The sequence below is a fragment of the Antechinus flavipes genome, chromosome 1 (genome assembly GCF_016432865.1).
Source record: "Antechinus flavipes isolate AdamAnt ecotype Samford, QLD, Australia chromosome 1, AdamAnt_v2, whole genome shotgun sequence".
NCBI lineage: Eukaryota > Metazoa > Chordata > Mammalia > Dasyuromorphia > Dasyuridae > Antechinus > Antechinus flavipes.
Window position 1 is genome coordinate 4308425 of NC_067398.1, and position 18741 is coordinate 4327165.

The 18741-nt window shown below is 59.3% G+C and overlaps 1 protein-coding gene across 3 annotated transcripts in view; it reads left to right on the top strand.

Moving 5' to 3' along the window:
• EEPD1 (endonuclease/exonuclease/phosphatase family domain containing 1) overlaps positions 1–7805 on the top strand; it is a 63066-nt gene extending 55261 nt beyond the window's left edge. For all 3 annotated transcript variants that reach the window (XM_051978096.1, XM_051978088.1, XM_051978079.1), the window contains exons 4-8: positions 965–1075; positions 1738–1872; positions 2617–2758; positions 4882–5076; positions 5867–7805. In XM_051978096.1, coding sequence (XP_051834056.1) covers positions 965–1075; positions 1738–1872; positions 2617–2758; positions 4882–5076; positions 5867–6069 — 786 coding nt within the window. In that variant the 3' untranslated portion in view covers positions 6070–7805. The remainder of the gene's footprint in view (positions 1–964; positions 1076–1737; positions 1873–2616; positions 2759–4881; positions 5077–5866) is intronic.
• Positions 7806–18741: the final 10936 nt, after the last annotated feature.

Here is an 18741-nt window from a genome sequence, read left to right on the forward strand (position 1 = left end):
AGGCCGGCTTTCCCCAGGCCCCGGAAGCCGTGACCTTTCGCAGGCCGGGGAGGTAACGGTCTGCCTGCAGCCACACAATTTCATACCGAGGGGCCGAGACTCGGCCTTTGTGTTTGTTTGCGTCCTTAGTCCTTACAGACTCGGGGGAGCCCCAGTTTTGCCTGGGAAGCCCAGCTATGAGCCTTTCGGACCCACGAGGGTGAAGGGCAATCGTGAGGCAGAAGTCGGGGCTTCAGAACCGCCTCTGAGTCATCCTGGGGGGAAATGTCATCCCTTGGTCCTTTGGGGACGGCGGCACCCGGACAACCTCCCCAACAGTGTCCCGGGAATGGCCTGCTGGGCCTCTAGCCATGTGCCGGCTTCTGTTCGTCCCTGGGGGCAGCGCGTGGACCTTTCTCCTGGGACCGTCCCCCAGAACTGTCTCCCAGGGCCCTCACCCCCATGACTGCCCAGCCAGGTCTGGGAAAAGCTGCTGCTGGTAAAAGCCTCGTAGATGAGGGGAGCGTCTTCGTGACAGGAAGCCAGGGCCGGTGCCTCCCCCTGCCCTTACCCTTCCGTCCTGCCTGTAGCAAGCTCCAAGCTTTGGCTGGACCTGCTGCCTGGGCTCCTTACATTGGAAGCTCCTTGGGGACAGGCCCCGATTTTTGCCTTCTTTGACCCGACACACGATGGCGCTTCACAACCGTTTGTTGGCTGACGTCCCCTTTGGTTGCGCACGGGAGCAGGTGGTTCTTGCGTAGCTGGCGCAGGTCTGGCTTCCGTTATGGCGGCAGGGGGTGACCTCGGGGCCCCATCCCCGTGGCTTGCCTTGCTCCGAGGACAGCCGGTGGTCGCCCAAAGCCTCCGGGAGCCTCAGCTGGGGCCATTGAGGCTAATGGGAAAGAGTCACTTCCTGAGAGACATGGCCGGCTCCGAGCCGCTGCCCCCTCAGCTCTCTGACCGGGCTCGTGTCCTCTCTTGGCAGTTTTGTACGGAGCTCAACCAGCCCACCCTGCCCAGCATCCGCAGGTGGAAGGGCCCCCGCGGATCCTGGAGAGCCGCCGTCTCCGGGAAGCCCTCCAGCCCGCCCCCTCAGGTAAGGGAAGGTGCCGGGGCTGGTGTGGGGGGGGCCCGGGGTCCCTGCTCTTGTTAGGCAGTGTCCAGGCCAGGAGCCGAATTCGAATCCAGCCTCGGGCACTTACTAGCTGTGTGACTCTGGGCAAGTCATTCAGCTTCTGTTTACTGAGCTTACAATAGTGTGACCTTGCGGCTTCTTCGTGAAGGTCGGCAGCGCCAGTATCTGCAGCTCTCGGCCGGAGATGTCGCTATGATAATCATCACAAATGGTGGAGAAATGTTAGCGACGGAGTAAGGAGCACAGTCATTGTCGCTGCTGCCGGGTTATGCGAATATTAGCGAGAATAATGATGATTGTGCATCTTATGTGCCCTCTATGTGGTAGCCATTTGATCACAGCCCTGTGCATTATCACCCCCAATTTATGGATGGAGAAACTGAGTCCCAGGGAGGGAAGTGGCCGCTGACGCTCCCGAGGAGCCACGAAGCGACGCTGAGGAGGTCGCGCCATAGCTCTGAGCCGGCTTGGACGGCCTCTCCTGGGGCCTCTCGGCCTCCCGACCACCCGCGCGGGAGGAGCTGCAGACTAGGGAGAAACTGAGGCTGGGCTCAGCCTGGCGGGATTTGCACGCGGGGCTCCCGGCTTCCTGCACCCTCTCACCACTGGCTCTTTCCTGACAGGGCGGGGCTTACCTGGGCTTCCTGTGGGATGTGGCTGCGGGGGTGGAGCTGAGGGAGACCAGCGTCCCGGAGGGGCCCCCGGCCCCCAGCAATGGCAAGCACTCGGCCCCCGCCCCCTATGTGGCGCACTTTAAGGTACCTTCGGTGGGGGGGCGCGGGGGGGGGGTGAGTGTGGGCGCGCCCGTGCGTGAGTGGGACGTGGGAAGGATGGATCTGGGACCAGCAAACTGCGAGCTCTAATTCCCCTTCCCTGGGGGCCTTTCCCTGGGTTCCTCGCCTGTAAATTGGGGGGCTAGATGGTTTGTGGGCCCCCCGACAGCCCTAGTTTAGGTCTCCCTGCACCTCTTGGCCGGGAGATCCTGGAAGCCTCAGAATCAAATCGAGCCCCTCCCCCCCTTCTAGAAATCCTGGGTCAGGACCCCCTGCCCCAGAGCTGCCGCCCCGAGCGTGGCATTTCCCAGGGATTTGAGCCCCGGCAGACGGGCTTGGGAGGCTGCTGGAAACTGTGGGAACTGGGCCTGAGAGGGGGCAGAAGTTCCCCCAGCTCTCCCCTCCCCCCCACTCTTTGTGTGCCCGCTGGCTGCATCGGGCCGTCTGGGGGTCCTGGGCAGTGGCTCCCTCAGTTTGAGGTTGGGGGGGCGCTCTCCTTCAGAGGGGGAGTTTCCTAATGGAAGACCCCAGCCCCAGGGCCCGGCAGCTCCAGGGCCAAAGGGTAAGCCCGCCTTCAGCCCAGGCCAGTTTCTTCCCTTGAGGGAGCTCCCTGGGGCTGCCCTCAGTCAGGACCCCGCGCATGTCTGCTTCTTCCAGGAGGCCGCAGGGCTTCCACCAGTGGGCGCCCCCTCCAGGCTCATTTTTCTGATTGTGTTTCCTCCTGCCCAGATTGGGGCAAACGACCTCATGCTGGTGAACCTGTGTCTGGCCGCCCCAGCCTGCCCCCCGGGGGGCGAGAACGCCGGGAAGACCCCCAGCAACAGCCACAAAGCGTCCCCCTTCGCCACGACCCTGCAGGACATGCTCAAAGGTAGGGGCCGGAAGGGGCCAGCGCTCCTACCCCCGAGGCTGGCGGGGCCCCTGGCAGAACCCGGCCCTGGAAGAAGGGACCCTTCTGCCCCCTCCCATCTTCCTCGCCCGCGGCATCTCCCTGTGTGGGGGGAATTGCCCTGCTCTGGGAGAGGCGGGAGGGGCTCGGCTGGTTGTGGGCGGGGCTCGGCTGGTTGTGGGCGGGGCTCGGCTGGTTGTGGGCGGGGTTTGGCTGGTTGTGGGCGGGGCGCTGCCATGCTGAGGCCTTGGGGCACTGCTGGACAGCTCTCCAGGCTGGTCAAGGCTTGGGGGGGCAGATATAATTGGTGACCAGCAGGAAGGTTTACGGGGCCCCTGCCAAGGCCCTTCATACTTCATTTGGGGCTCCCCTCTCATGTGCCCAGGCTCCAGCAGCCTAAGGATTCAGAAAGGGAGGGGCAGACCAGGGCCCAGGGGGCTGGGTGACCCCTCCATGCCCTTCACCTCCAGGGGAGACAGGTCCATCCCTGGAGGGCACTGGGGAGCACTGGAGATGCTGTAGGCTCCTGGGAGGGGTCCTCAGGTCCACGCTCACCCACTTCCTCATCATTTTTTTAATAGCTTTTTATTTACTAGTTCTATGCCTGGGTGATTTTTCAGCACTGACATTTGCCAAACCTTCTGTTCCAACTTTTCCCCTCCTTCCCCCCACCCCCGCCCCCTGATGGCAGGTAGTCCCATACATGTTAAATATGTTCAAGTATAAGTTAAATACGATATAAGCAAACATGTTCAAACAGTTATTTTGCTGCACAAAAAGAATCGGACTCTGAAATAGTGTCCAATTAGCCTGGGAAGGAAATCAGAAATACAGGCGGACAAAAACAGAGGGATCGGGGATTCTGTGTAGTGGTTCACACTCATCTCCCAGGGTCCTTTCGCTGGGTGTGGCTGGTTCCGTCCATTGCTGTGGTTCATCTCATTGCTGAATCTGGCCACGTCCATCGGAGTTGATCCTTGTGTAGTCTTGTTGTTGAGGTATATAACGATCTCCTGGCCCTGCTCATTTCCCTCAGCATCAGTCCCTGTGAGTCTCCCCAGGCCTCTCTGAAATCCTCCTGCTCATCGATTCTTACAGAACAATAATATTCCATAACATTCATGTACCACAGTTTCTTCTCCCACTGACGGGCGTCCCCTCAGGTTCCAGTCTCTGCTGCCGCAAACATTCGTGCACACAGAGGCCCCTTTCCTTCTTTAAGATCTCTTTGGGACCCTCCCTCATCGTTCAGAGAGGAGCTGAGGGTCCTGCACGGGGTGGCTCAGGGGCAGAGCCCAGACTCGGGCCGGGCCTCCAGACAGTGGAGGCCGCTCTCAGAGGCCGGGGGCTCCCACTCATGCTTCTCTGCTGTGCTCCAGCCTCTCCCGGGACAGGCTCACGAATGGGGCCACAATTAGCACGTGGGCGGAGGAGATGTTGTAGGCTGTTATTTGGGGCTTATTATCATCCGTCCTCTCCCACATTAAAGCCCTCAGCGCCCGTCCTAGACAAGCAGGCTCCTCCCTGGCTCCCTGCCCGCCCGCCTCGGGTGCCCACCGGGCCTCTGGGGGGGAGGGAAGCTGCTCCGGGCTCAGCCGTGCCCCAGCGGCCCCTCTAGCCTCTGAAGGAGTCGTGGGGGGGGGGGGGTTGCCCCGCTCGCCAAGACTGGGCTTGCTTTGCAGGGGGCAGCAGGGGCCGGACCCCCCGGCACAGCCCCAGTGGGTGCCCCTTCCCTGGCCTGCTGAGCTCAGCAGCTGAAGTCATCTCTAGCAACATCCTGGAGCCTTGTGTACCTGGGGGAGAGCCAGGGGGATGGCCCCTCCCTCCCAGGCTGCTCTGGTGCAAGGCAGATTGGGCCTATAAACTTGAAAGGAGATGTTGCCTTTTAATGAGCCTTTCTGCTTCTCCCTCCCTCCTTCCCTCCTTCTCCCTTTGTGTTTTCCTCTCTCCCATCTCCTCTTCCTCCCTTTTCTCCTTTTCCTCCTCCCTCCTCCTCCTCCTCCTTCCTCTCCTCTCTCTCTCTCCCCTCTCCCCCCCCCTTCCTCCTCTCTCCTATCTCCTCCCCCTCCCCCTCCTCCTTTCTTTCCTCCCCGCCTGCGTCCTAGGAGAAAAAGACTTTGTTATCCTGGGAGACTTTGGCCAAGGTCCAGAGAGCAGCGACTGTGACATCCTGAGGAAAGAGAAATTCCAGGCCCTGGTCCCCGGCACCACCTTCACCGACATCAGCACCAAGAATCCCCAGGGCACAAAGTCCCTGGACAACGTTTGGATCAGCAAAAGCCTGAAGAAGGTTTTCACAGGTAAAAGAGGCCCCTCCCCCTTTCTTGAGGAGGGGGTAGGGGGTGGGGGCAGCTGGGGCCCAATGGGAGGGGGGAGGCGGCCTGATTTTTAAAAAGGCCCCAGCTTATGCTCGAGCTTGGCTTGGCCGCCTTCCTCAGAAACCAGGGACCACCGGCTGCTCCTGGTGCGGCCTCCATCTGGGAGTTCCAAAGGGCTTTTATTGGGCTCTGAACTTGGTGGCTCGGGTGGGGCCGCTGCTGAAGGGACGGGATCCAGCCCGCCCCATCCTGGTTACACCTCAGACCCAGGGGGCACCTTGGCAGGTGAGGCTGGGATTCGTCGGCCAGATCCCGCGCTTCTCTAAACAAGGAAGGAGGAAGTCGGGCGGGGCCGGATCCTCCCCCTGGGAGCCCAGAGCCGGTGCCTTCCCTTCTTTTAGATGCTCTGGGAGGCCCAGCGTAGACCAGGCCCGGCGTAGACCAGGCCCGGCGCAGACCAGGCCCGGCGCAGACCAGGCCCAGAGTAGACTAGGCCCAGGGTAGGCCAGGTTCAGCCGCCGGGTCCGACCCGCGCTCGCTTTGGGCATTCTCGCGGAATGACGGCTTGACCCCAGTTAACTACGACCGAGAGTCACTCCCACCCCAAACTGGCATCTAGTGCCCCACCCCGGGGCAGGGATGGGGAAGGGAGGCCTTGGCCTCTGCCCTCCAGGAGGGAAGGCAGGTTTTGAACCCAGCGCTCCTGAGTCTCGGCCAGGCTCTCCGAGGCTCAGGCGCGCCCCTGACGTCCAGCTTTTCCCCGTCCCCACAGGCCACTGGGCGGTGGTGAGAGAAGGCCTCACCAACCCCTGGATTCCGGATAACTGGTCGTGGGGCGGCGTGGCCTCCGGCCACTGCCCGGTGCTGGCCGAATTTTACACGGACAAGGACTGGAACAAGAAGGAGACGGCCTCCCGTGGAGGCAGTGGCGTGTCCTTGGAGCAGAGCGAGTCCCACAGTAAACATGAGCGGTGACGGGCCGGACAGCGCCGTGGCCGCCGGAGGGACCCCGACCCAGGAACCCCGACCCCGCCGCCCCTCCTCCTCTGTTGTCCAGGAACGTTCTGCGGCCTCGGCTCACTCCGGAGGGGGGATTCTTTATGGGGGACAGAGCGGCACTCCTGACCGGACATTCCAGCCCCACACAGGGGGACCCTTGACTGCTTGGGATTGAGGTCCGGCCCTTGGGAGGCCAGCCAGGCGATCTGCCCGGAACGCTCCGAGCGGCCCTGCTCCGGGTGCCCGCCAGGTTAATGAGGCGCTATCCTTGGCCCTCGGACGCCCTCTCTGACCATCACTGTTCATCCTCCGCCAATCGTTAGCCCTTCTCGGCTCCCGCGGGACTAAGCCGGACATCCTGCTGACTCTGCCTGTCCCACATTTGTTCTCGGTGCCAGAGCCACGGTGCCATGGGGGGTGAACTGATCCTCCTGGCTAGTGATCGGAACCTGCCCTCTGGCCTTTGCCCTCCAGATTCCCGCCTCCCCACCTGCTCTCAGCACACAACTGACCTTGGCTTCTTAGTGGAAAGGATGGAGGTCCTGGGCAGCGAGCTTGTGGTTCTCACTCCCCAATGCCCCATCTCTCCCTCTTCTGGAAGCCCCATCTTTCCTGCTCCCCGACGCCCCATCTTTCCCGCTCCCCGACGCCCCCATTGCTCCTGCTCTTCCTTTGCACCAGGTGGGGAGGAAGGCAGCCTTCCCCTTGCCAAGGCCAGCTCCCTTACTGGCTGAACCCTGGATCCCTGGGCCCTAGGCCCAGCTCCTGTGGCCCCCCCTTCCATCTCACCCAGGAGCTCCATCATTTCCCAGCTCACTTTCCTGTTCATCCTGTTTCCCCCACCTGACGGCTCCTTGTCCCTGCCCTCCCCTCAAGCGCTCTCCCATAGCTCTTCCCCAGGTCAGAGCCAGAGCTGGGGAGGGGCATCTCGGGCCGCTTCCTTAAGCCCTGACTTCTGACCCGGGCCAGCTTCTCCCTGGCTGCCCAGGGCCCTGAGACTGCTGAGGCTGTGGCGGGGCCGCCTCGGGTCTCCCCTGCCCTCCCTCCCTCTCCGACGGCCCCTTCTCCCCCCGTCCTGCCCCCGCCTCTGGCCGGGCTCCCATGGGCCCCCTGTCTCTGCTCTCATTCACTCCCCTAGATTAAGTCTAGCTGCAGGTGATTACGGGCCCGGCCTCCGGCTGCCCGTTTGGCCTCTCCCTCGCAAGCCTCCCCTCAGACTTGGGGATTCCTGCGGAGGCCGCCCCCACCCTAATTCAAGGCCCTCCGGCCTCTCCCTTGGTCTCCCTGCCTCTGATGTCTCCTCTCTCCAACACCTCCCCCATCTTCCTTAGGGCCGGGCTCCTCGGTGCGTCCTGTGTCCTGCTCACTCCCAGCTGGCCAGTCCCGCCTCGGCACCTGGCGCTGCCCCGGCCCGGGAGCCGGGGCCTGGACCGCACTTCCTCCTGGCCTTCCCGACTTCCCCCGAAGTTCCACTCAGGTGCTTCCTCCTCTGGGAAGCCTTCCCTGCCCCACCCCCCACAACCTCTCCCCCATTTCTCATCCTCTGAAAACGGAGGTTCCCGGTGTGCCCCGTGGAGTGGCGCCCTCCCAGGCGGGCAGGGTCTGGGTCAGGTCCCTGCGCCCGGCCCCGGGTTTGCGGGTGGGGGGCACTGAATAAATGCTTCCTGGATTGCCTTGATTTGACTTGAAATAAACCTCAGCAGAAAGGCTGATTGTGGTTCTGCCCGTGGCACTTGTTCTCGTCCCCAAGCCCTCATCCCGGCCCCCTGGGTGCCCACACCCTGGGCCCGGCCCCCGGGTGCCGAGAGACGCCTCCCTTGCTGGGTGGGCAGGCTCTGGGGTGGCTCCCGGCTTCCTCTGCGGATGTGTCTCCCCAGGCCCACCTTGGCTGGCGCCTGGGGCCTCCCGAGTGCCTCTGGGCCCCAGGAGGGCCGCTAACTTGGTGGGGAGGCCGTGCCTGGCTCTGCGGCAGCCCCGGGGGTGGGACGAGCCCAGGGAGTGGATTCAGCAGCACTTATTAAGCACCACTCGCTGTGCCCGGCCCTGCGCTAGGACCTTCACAAGGGAGGCCATTCCTGCCCTCAGGGAGATTGTTTTGCAGGTAAAGGGTGGCCTCCGCTGGCGGGGCCCTGGGAGAGAACAGGCTGGGGCTGGCTCTGGAGAGGAAGGATTGAGGTGGGCTTCCGTAGCTGGGACCTGGGGGGCAGGGGGAGGGGACAGCCTCCCCCTCCCCCCACAACCAGTTAGGGGGCCCTCGGAGACTCCCCACTTCACACCCACCGATGCTGGCAGGACTGGAGTCCCAGCACTTACTAGCCGGGCGACCTCCCTGCCTCAGTTTCTTCAAGTGAGGACTGGATGTGGTGCTGCGCCAAGAGGGGCGGAGCCTGGTCCTTCCGCGGGGGCCGGCCTCGGCCCGCCGCGCGCCCCCTCCCCCCCCTCGTGTCCCGAGACCTCCCCCGGGGCCCTTGTTTGGTCTGAGCTCTTCCTGCCTCCCCTTCCCACACAGAGACTCCCAGGATCCTAACAGGGAGACTAAAGATACAGCGGGTCAATCCGGGAACGAGGGGCGGCCTTCGGGGAGTGGGGAGAACCAGGGGAGGGGGAGGCGGAGGGGGGGAGGGGAGGGGAGAGAAACACAGCACCAGCCCTTCCCAGCAGCCCCGGCCCGTGCCGCCTTTCCCCCCAGCCAAAGAAATGGGACCTCTCCAACAGTCGACACTTATTAAGCGCCTACTGTGTGCTGGGCGCTTGAGCCCTGACCCTCGCGGAGCTTCCCATCTGCAAGGGGAGCCCAGCCAAAGCAGGCAGGCAAGGGGGCCATGCGGGCCCGGCCTGGGGGTCTCTTGCTCCAGTGGAGGGGGGGAGCCAGGCTGTGGTCGGCAGCTGGGGTGCAGCGCGCAGAGGGGGGAGAGGCGGGGAGACGTGCGCTCTAACCTCGCCGGGAGCCGGCCAATGAGCCACACTGCCAGGGAGCCTACCGGGATTGCAGCTGGCTAAAGCTCCCAGGCTAGAGCCTGGGGCCCTCCAACAGATGCGAGCTGCGCCTCGGGGCTCACATCTGGAAAATGGGATCGCTAACGCTTGGAGTCTGTGCAAGGAAAGCAACGTGAAGAAGGAGGGGAAGGCGGGAGAGCTGCGGCGCGCCCCCCTCTGGGGACCCACGGAGTTTTCTTGGCAGAGACCAGTACTTTGCCATTTCCTTCTCCGGTGTCTTCCCATTTTACAGCTGAGGAAACGGAGGCAAATAAGAGTGAAGCCCCTTGCCCAGGGTCCCCGAGGCTGCGTTGGAACAAGACCTTCCCGGCCGTGGGGCTGGCGCTCCCTGCGCTGCGGCGCCATCTAGTGGTCGCATGTTAGTACTAGCAGCATGCAAACGAGGGATTCGGCCCCACCCACTCACGCCCCAGGCTCTGGGAGCGGCCCGGAGCCCCTCAGCCGGCTGGGGCGCAGGGGTCCTGCCCATAGATACGTATCGAGCCTCAGTTTTCCCATCTATAAAATGGGGAGTCCACAGTTGCTCTGGAGGCCTGATGCAGGATCTCTGCACACTTATGTTCCGGGACCCCCAGGAAACCCCGGGCGGGCCAGGGAGCCCCGTCCCCAGCCCGATCTGGGCCCTGAGCGGTCGCCGACACTGCCGCCCCCGCCCCATTCTAAGCTCCTGGGCCATGGCTGGCTAAGCGGGCCGGCCTCCGGTGGGCAGGAAGGAGGTAGAGGCTGGGGACAGACGGCCGCCCACCGGAGGACACAGCGCCTCCTGTCGGCCGGCCTGACACAAATCGGGCATTCGGAGCCTCGGGGCCCTTGGTGGGGGACACTGCCTGTGAGCCGCCCCGGCGCACCTTCTGTTTGAAGGCACCAAAGCTGGAGGCCGGAGGAGGCCGGAGGAGGCTGAAGGACCAAGGGCCCTACATCAAAACAAGCCCAGTCTGACCCGATCCTGGAGGCTCCCTGGGCTGCTTTCAGGCTCGGACATCTCAGGCTGAGCCAAGGCCTGGGGGTCAAGGCTGGGGAGGTTGTGGGGGAGGAACCTGAGCCCCCCCCTCCAAGGAACAGCCCCCCCCCCCCCGCCTCGTCACTCACTCCTGCCCCCCCCCCACCAGGGGGGACCAGTGGCAGTAAGTGAGCTGAGAGGGGTCTGCTCTGGGAGGGCCCTTCAAGGCCCAGCCTCCGGCCTCCCTTCCGACTCCAGAGGGTGCCTGCAATGGGCTCACTGGGGGAAAGACTGATTTGGGGGGGATGTGGGCTTTGATCTTTGAGCTCCAGGTTCTCCCTTCCACCCTTGGGGCCCACAGAGAAGGAAAGCAAAAATCCTTATTGGGGGAAATCATACAAAACCTCCACATCAGCGGATCCTAAAACGATTTAAAGCGAGAAACCGCCGCTTCCACAGCGCGCAGAGCTCCTCCGCCCTCTCTCTGGAGCGGGGAGCTGTTTTTTTCCATCATGAATCCTTTGGAATTGTCTGGGATAATTACAGTGATCAGAACTGCCGAGCTTTCCGCAGTGGCTCATCACAAAACAGCCCCGGTACGTGCCGAACCGTCTCCCGATCCCAGAAACAACAAAACAAAATGAAAAGGATGGAAAAAAAAGAAAAAAAGTGAAATATTTCACTGGCAAAGAGATCAAGGTGAGATCATTCAAGAATCACCATGAAAAATGGTCTCCACCTCCAGAGAAAGACATGCGTCTGAATGCAGATCAAAGCAGCCTTTTAAAAAAGTTTCTTTTTCTTATTTTTTGGGGAGGGAGGTGGAATCAGTCTTGTTTTTTTCACAGCATCACCAATATGAAAATATGTTTTACAAGACAACATCAAACCGCTTGTTTTCTCAAGTGAGGGGAAAGGGGAGAGAGGGGAGAAGAAAATTTGAAGTCTCAAATAAAAAAAAAATCAAATGTTTAAACCGTTTTATAAGTAATCAGAAAAATAAGGGGAAAAAAGGAAAATATTCAAATAAAGCAAAAAAAAAAATACTGACTGCCTGAAAGTTATGATTTTAAAAAAGAGTCTAGATATCAGTGCAAGAAATAATCATGGAAAACTGCCTGAGGGCAAAATCAAAATGGGAAGAATCTTTCTATCAATCACCTCCTGAAAGAGATCCCAAAGTGAAAATTCCCAGGAATATTATTCCTGCTCTAGGGAAAGATATGGGAAGAGGCCAGAAAAAAAACAATTAAAATATCGTGGTGCCCCAGTCAGAATGACACAAGATTTAGGAGGTTCTTCATTTAAGATAGCCTGGAAAATGGGTGAAAAATGGTATTTTGGAAGACAGAGGAGTTAGGATTACAGCCAAGAATCATCTACCCAACAAAATGGAGTAGAATCCTTCAGGGGAAAAAATGGGCATTTGATGAAAAGGAGAACTTTCAAATATTCCTGATAAAAAGCCCAGAGCTTCAAAGAAAATCTGGCTTTCAAATATAAGACTTAAGAGAAGCACAAAAAGGTAAACAAAGGCAAAATAGTAAGGGACCTGATGGAGTCAAACTGTTTATATTCCTAAGAGAGAAGGTGAACGGTCATTTCTAAGAGCTTAATGATTATTAGGGCAGTCTGAAGGAGTCTACCCAGAGAGCACGAGTGTAAGTGGATTGCGTTGGGATGATCTTAAAAAAAATGAAGAAGTGAGAAAGAAGGATTGGGGCGGGGTGGGGAGGAGGAAAGGGGGAAAGGGAGAGGCAGAATAGGAAAATTTTCTTACATAAGAATTTTTATAGTGGAAAGGAAGAGGAGAGCACCTTACCTCTCAATGGAACTGGTCGAAATACACTCAGCTAGGGATTGCAATCTATCTTACCCAAAAGGAGATAGGAAGGGGATAGGATGAGAGACATGGGAAAAGGGGAGACAAGGGGAGGCCACACTGGGAGAGGAGGTGGTCAGAAGCAAGACTGACTTCTCAGAGAAAAAGGGGATGGAGGGAAATGTATAGTTAGGGACCATAACTAAATGTAAATGGGATGAGTTCACCTATAAAATGGAAGCAAAGAGCATAATAGATTGGAAACCAGAATCCACTAATCTGTTGTATATGTGAAACACTCTTGGGACAGAGTCGGACAAAGGAAAGGCAAAATTAGACCCACTTAAAAGAGATTATCAGGAAAATTACATTTTTACAAAAGGTGCCATAGACAATGAAGCAAAAAAAAAAAAAATTATGGCAAGTTTCTCTGATCAGATCTCAGTTCTCAAATATAAAGGGAAGATTGACTTAAAAACTCCAACCAAGAACTCATTCCAGCTGTTTTCCATCCCTCAAAGTCACCATTGAGTTTTATCAGCTTTGTGGAAAAGAAATCCAGCCTAGTCAGTGGAGATTTGGGGGCCCTGGAAGAGATTCTGGAGGGATGGAAGGAGGAGGAGGAGAAGGAGGCTTTCCTGGGATGCCTTGAAGGGGAAACCCAGAGAACTGGAAGGGGCAGAGAGCTCAAAGAGTCAGCAAGCTGGGCTGTCTGGCCCACGTTCAGCTGCTGGACAGAAACCGGCCTCTCAGGAGGCTCATTCCCACTCAGGGCCTGCCCAGAAGCCAAGGCTGCCCCTTCTTTGGCCTCTCCTTTCCCAGAAGGGGTCCTGCCTAGAGTGCTGCCCTTGGCTGCTCTTAGCCAGGCTGGGTCTCATACCCTATTCTAGAAATACCCACAGAGACCTCTAAAAAATAAATAGCCAAAAGCTAGAATAAGATTAGAGGGTGGAGCTGGAAGGAGTCTGAGACCACTAAAGTCAGCCCTTCCATTTTACAGGGGGGAACCGAGGCATGGAAAGGTCAAGAGAAATGTCCCCCATGGTCCCCCAGCCTTGTCATGAGATGCCCTCCCTATGCACTGCCTCCTTAGGCAGCTCTCTCTAGGTCGGGATGACAGTGACTAATGAAAGGCCCTGGCACCTCAGAAGCAGGGCTCAGAATCAGAGCCCCCCATCATCTCAGGGTCCTGTGTGAGCCTCAGCATACTGGGGGTGAACCCTTCAGCACACAGTGGGGGTGAGCCCTGGGCCCGTGTGAACCCCTCAGTACACAGTGGGGGTGAGCCCTGGGCCCGTGTGAACCCCTCAGTATACAGTGGGGGTGAGCCCTGGGCCCGTGTGAACCCTTCAGCACACAGTGGGGGTGAGCCCTGGGCCCGTGTGAACCCTTCAGCACACAGTGGGGGTGAGCCCTGGGCCCGTGTGAACCCTTCAGCACACAGTGGGGGTGAGCCCTGGGCCCGTGTGAACCCTTCAGCACACAGTGGGGGTGAGCCCTGGGCCCGTGTGAACCCTTCAGCACACAGTGGGGGTGAGCCCTGGGCCCGTGTGAACCCTTCAGCACATAGTGGGGGTGAGCCCTGGGCCCGTGTGAACCCTTCAGCACACAGTGGGGGTGAGCCCTGGGCCCGTGTGAACCCTTCAGCACACAGTGGGGGTGAGCCCTGGGCCCGTGTGACCCCCTCAGTACACAGTGGGGGTGAGCCCTGGGCCCGTGTGAACCCCTCAGTATACAGTGGGGGTGAGCCCTGGGCCCGTGTGAACCCCTCAGCACACAGTGGGGGTGAGCCCTGGGCCCGTGTGAACCCTTCAGCACACAGTGGGGGTGAGTCCTGGGCCTGTGTGAACCCTTCAGCACACAGTGGGGGTGAGCCCTGGGCCCATGTGAACCCTTCAGCACACAGTGGGGGTGAGTCCTGGGCCTGTGTGAATCCCTCAGTATACAGTGGGAGTGAGCTCCTCAGCATGCGCTGGGAGTGAGCCCAACCTGGACACCTAACCCCTTCTACGGCCCGCTGCTGCCTCCCTGGAGACCCTGAAGGCCTGTTCAGAGGGGAGAGTCAGAGCCTTTTTGTTCAGCCCCCGCACAGACATGGCGGTTCATCTGCAGAAGGGAGGGAGAAGACCAGTCGTTCTGATCGAGACGAGCAGGGTGCTCTTTTCTTCACTTTGACTCCTGCAGGATCTTCGAGGGAGCACCAGGAGGCCCTCCGTCTGCTCCCATCAGTCTTTGGGGAGCCGACTTGGCCGTCCCCTGTTCATGACGGGGGCCCTGGTACCATGTTGCTCTGGGTACCCCCAGTGTATCCTGGCCTTGTCCACCGTGGAAGCTGGTCCCGGTGCCCCTGCCTGAGCCGGCCCTCCACCCTCAGAGCCTTTCAGACCCCACTGTCCTCCCCACAATGAGGATCAAAGGAGCAAAGACACGCTCAGCGCGGGGCCGGGCGCACAGGAAGTGCTGCGCTGACCATTACTTCCTCCAGTTAAGAAGGAAAAGCAGAGCAAGCAGACACATTATTCTGGGGAGGGGCCCACAGATCTCCCCTGACACACCAAAGGCTAAGTGGGGGCAGCTGCGTCACCCCTGGCACTGCCCCTTCGCCCTCTGCTTGCGGCTTCTGTGCCCGTCTCCGGGTCCCCCAAGGAAGTCAGACTCACCTTCCATTCAAGCACCCCGTCTCTCTGCTCACAGCCTCAACTACTACATCCACAGGCCTTCCTGCTTAAATTACCCCTCCTCCAAGCCCCCTCCGGCTCCCTACTTGTCGGCCCCCTCCTCCAAGCCCCCTCCGGCTCCCTACTTGTCGGCCCCCTCCTGTTTCCTTTACTGTTCTTCCCTTCTCACCCCCCATGTCTTGGGGTTCTGTGGAATTGTGATCTTTAGGCAGACAATTCCCTCATCTAACTATCCTGAACATACCCAAAGAAGAAGTCGTTCTGTCCCCCCCTTCCTCACTGCTGCTGCTTGGAGGGATTGCAGCAGCCTCCAAATTGGTCTCTCTGCCTCCATTCTCCGCCCCCTCCAATGCCTCCTGCGGCCAAAGGGACCCATCCCCTCAAACTGTTCCATCTCCTCCTCTCCCCGGCTCCCGCTCGCCCTCCGGCCCTTCTTGGGGTCTGCTCCCCAAAATCCACACTCCACCTGCGGCCTCCACGCCTGGGGTCCTTTCACCCCTGGAAGGCTCTCCCTGAGACCCCCCCGCGCTCACCTGGGGCCCGCCTCCCCATCACTGCCCAGTACCCTGTTTTGTGTTCTCTGCCTGGAATTCGTTCCTTCAGGGAGTCCCTTAACCACCGGTCTGGGGACTCGGGGGAGTCGAATTCAGAGCAGGCTCAGAGGGAGTAGGAACTTTATTTCAGAAGGTCAAACTCACGTCTAATAACAGCTGGTCACGACTTAAAATTTCCAGTTTACAAAACAAACATCACGCATTTTAAACATTTTAACAAAGGTGTAGAAGGAAACAATTACGTTCGACCTGGCACATAGTAGGCGCTAAATCAAAGCTTACCGAGACTCGATGGACTTCCCGGGGTCTCGGAGCTCGGGCCGGGCCCGGCGGCTGACCAGACCGGGCACTTCACATTCCAGAATTTGGCTTCGATGCCCGAGCACAAGCACCAAACCACGAGGAAACTCGAGGAAACACTGGCAGGGGCGAGAGGGGAGGTGGGTGCTGCGGCATAAGGAAACGAAGCGGGCGAAGGGCGGCCATCGGCCCGGATCGTCGGCGCGCCGGGGGCCGTTCTCGGACGAAGGCCGCTCTTCGTCCTCCTCCAGGCAGCCGCTAGCGTCCGGGCCCGCGGCAGAGCCAGAAGCGTGACTCGCAGGGGGAGACGCGGGGGCCACGCAAGGAACACGACTCAAAAGCGCACAAGGCGTCACGACGAGGGGTTCACAGTCTAAGGATCTGAGGGGCAGCTCGAGGTCCCCACTTTGGAAAGCATCTGAGAATATTGACTCGATTGCCCCCCAATGTGAGAAAGAACACATCTGCTTCCGAACTGTCTGTGAATGGGTTTTCCCGCGGGGAGAGAGATCCAGAAGTCAGTTTCTCCTCCTCAGGAATCCTGATTTAACTTTGAAACCATTAAGGCAGAAGGAGGAAAGGCTGCTGAAAACTGCGGAGGCTGACGGGCTTCAGGCCATTTCGTCTCAGAGCTGGAAAATTAAGGCTGCTGCGGTTTTTCTTCTTTACTCAGTAAAACTCGGAGACTAGCGATGTTATTGCTGGGGAGCGTGGGACACCCAGGGGTTTCCAGTGACCATCAGCACCCGCACTTCTGCTGGGTTGCGAGCTGTTCTTTAAAGCATGAAGCGCCCCGTTTCGGTTAGGAATGGGGTCCGAGGGTACTTGGGAGCACTGTCTGACCTCTAGAAAGAGGGGCCGCGGGGTGACCCGAGGAGGCCCAAACAGCGAGCCTCTGTGAAGTGCTCCCGCCACCCCGACGTCCGTGGGGAGTCTGTCCAGGTGCGTCTACGTACGTGCGTGGAGGACAGAGGGCTCCTTAAGCCCCAAGTAACACGCTGAGCATTTCTATCTCACGCCACTGAGCCTCCCCAAAGTTCCTCCTGTGGGCACGGTCGCCCCCCTGACTGAGGTCAGTGTCAGGATGGCTCCACGGGCCTGGCCCCTCCGTGTGGAGGCCCCCCTGCCCGGGCCCTTCACCTGTGCCGGGGAGGCCCGCTCCCTCTGGGGAGCTGGATTACACGCACTTCCTTACAATGACCTACGTCCTCTCACAGACCCCCGAAGGCGGCCCACGGCCCGCTGGCTAAGCCAACGTCCTCCAGGAGAGCTCCGCGGGACGTGACGCCCTTCCAGTCCTAGCGGACCAGCTGGCTCCCGCGGGGGCTCTTTGGATCGGCCGATCGATGCCGTTTCTAAAAGGCCGTGTTCAGGATGGCTTGACCAGGCTGGAGTACGGTGGGACCACTTCCCCCTCCCACCATTCCCCTTCACTGAGCCTCTGGATAACAATCCCATCAGCCTCCGTAGCACCACATTACGCCCTGACGCAGGGTGAACCTGTCCTCCGTTACGCTCTCGGTGTCTTTTCCCTACTCCGTCCTTGCTTGTCCCCTCACCTCTCAGGGAGCCGATCTTCCTCAAACCCGGGCCGAAGCGGGAGCCGGGGGAGCTCGGTGCAGTTTTCCCGGAGTCGAGCGCCTTCTGGACGGAGAATGGCACGGGGCCGAGGACAAGGGCTCCACGACCTCTGTCACCGGGGCAAGCGCACGCCATTAAGGTCCTCCCCCCATCTCCAGCTGCACCCGACGAGAGACTCGAAGGGTTTGCCCGAATCTAAGTTCCTCGTGCCCCCTGGCTTTCTCCCGGCAGTTAGAGATGGTTTTCTTTCTGAGTTCGCCCAATGGCTTGGAGTAAGAATGAACTCCAGTGATTTGGTAGCCAAGCCCACTGCGGGCGGTGGAGGTGGACCTCTGGTGAACCAGGATTGTGGGCGCCCGCCACAATAGCGGTCTGGCATAGGCTGACCACATTGGCCAAAAAATAAAGCTTTTTATTGTCCAAAGGGTGTCTTCGTCTGCCGGGGAGGCCCCCCTGGACTTCTCCCGAGTGCAGAGTCTCGTGGAAACAGGGGTATCGGCAGACGGGCGGCAGCCCTCCTAATGCCCACCCAACCCGGGGACAAATTGACCTTTGCTTTTTGCTGCTGGGAAAGAAGGCTTACGCTGCAGCAATGGGGGCTAGCAAAGGGAAGAGGGGGCGGTTTGAGTCTTGGGGCAAGAAGAAAAGGACACTTGGATTGTCCTTCCAACCTGTGGCGGAGAAAGGACTGGGTCAAAGTGACCTCTGGTTGGGGAAAGGAGACTTTAAACCAAGGCCAGCAGCCAAATAGGAATCACTTTGAGTGCTTGTCCCAGGAAAATGGGCGCTTGTCCCATCATCCCGCCTGGGAGAGCAGTCAGGACTGGGCGCTGTCCAATCTCCAGCTTACAGGCTGCACGAGACAATGTCTGGCTCCATCATTGCTGGTTAATCTCCAGGCTACATGATCACATGGGACAATGTCTGGCTCCATCACTGCTGGTTAATCTCTAGGTTACATGGTCACATGGGATGATATCCGGCTCCATCAAAGCTGCTCAATCTTCAGCTTACACAGTCGTGGGGGATGATGTCTGGCTCCATCATTGTTGGTTAATCTCCAGCTTACATGGCCATGGGGGACGATGTCCAGCTCCATCATTGCTGCTCAATCTCCGGGTTACATGGCCATGGGAGACAATTTCTGGCTCCATCACTGCTGCTCAATCTCCAGATTACATGGTAATGGGAGACAATGTCCGGCTCCATCATTGATGCTCAATCTCCGGGTTACATGGTCATATGCGACGATGTCCGGCTCCATCATTGCTGCTCAATCTCCGGGTTACGTGGTCACATGAGATGACGTCCAGCTGGTTGATCTCCAGGTTACATGGCCATGGGGGACGATGTCCGGCTCCATCATTGCTGCTCAATCTCCGGGTTACGTGGTCACATGGGATGATGTCCGGTTCCACCATTGCTGGTTGATCTCCAGGTTACATGGCCGTGGGGGACAATGTCCGGCTCCATCATTGCTGCTCAATCTCGGGTTACGTGGTCACATGGGATGATGTCCAGCTCCATCATTGCTGGTTGATCTCCAGGTTACATGGCCGTGGGGGACGATGTCCGGCTCCATCATTGCTGTTCAATCTCTGGGTTACATGGTCACATGGGACGATGTCCGGCTCCATCATTGCTGCTCGATCTCCGGGTTACATGGCCGTGGGGGACGATGTCCGGCTCCATCATTGCTGCTCAATCTCCGGGTTACGTGGTCACATGGGATGATGTCCGGTTCCACCATTGCTGGTTGATCTCCAGGTTACATGG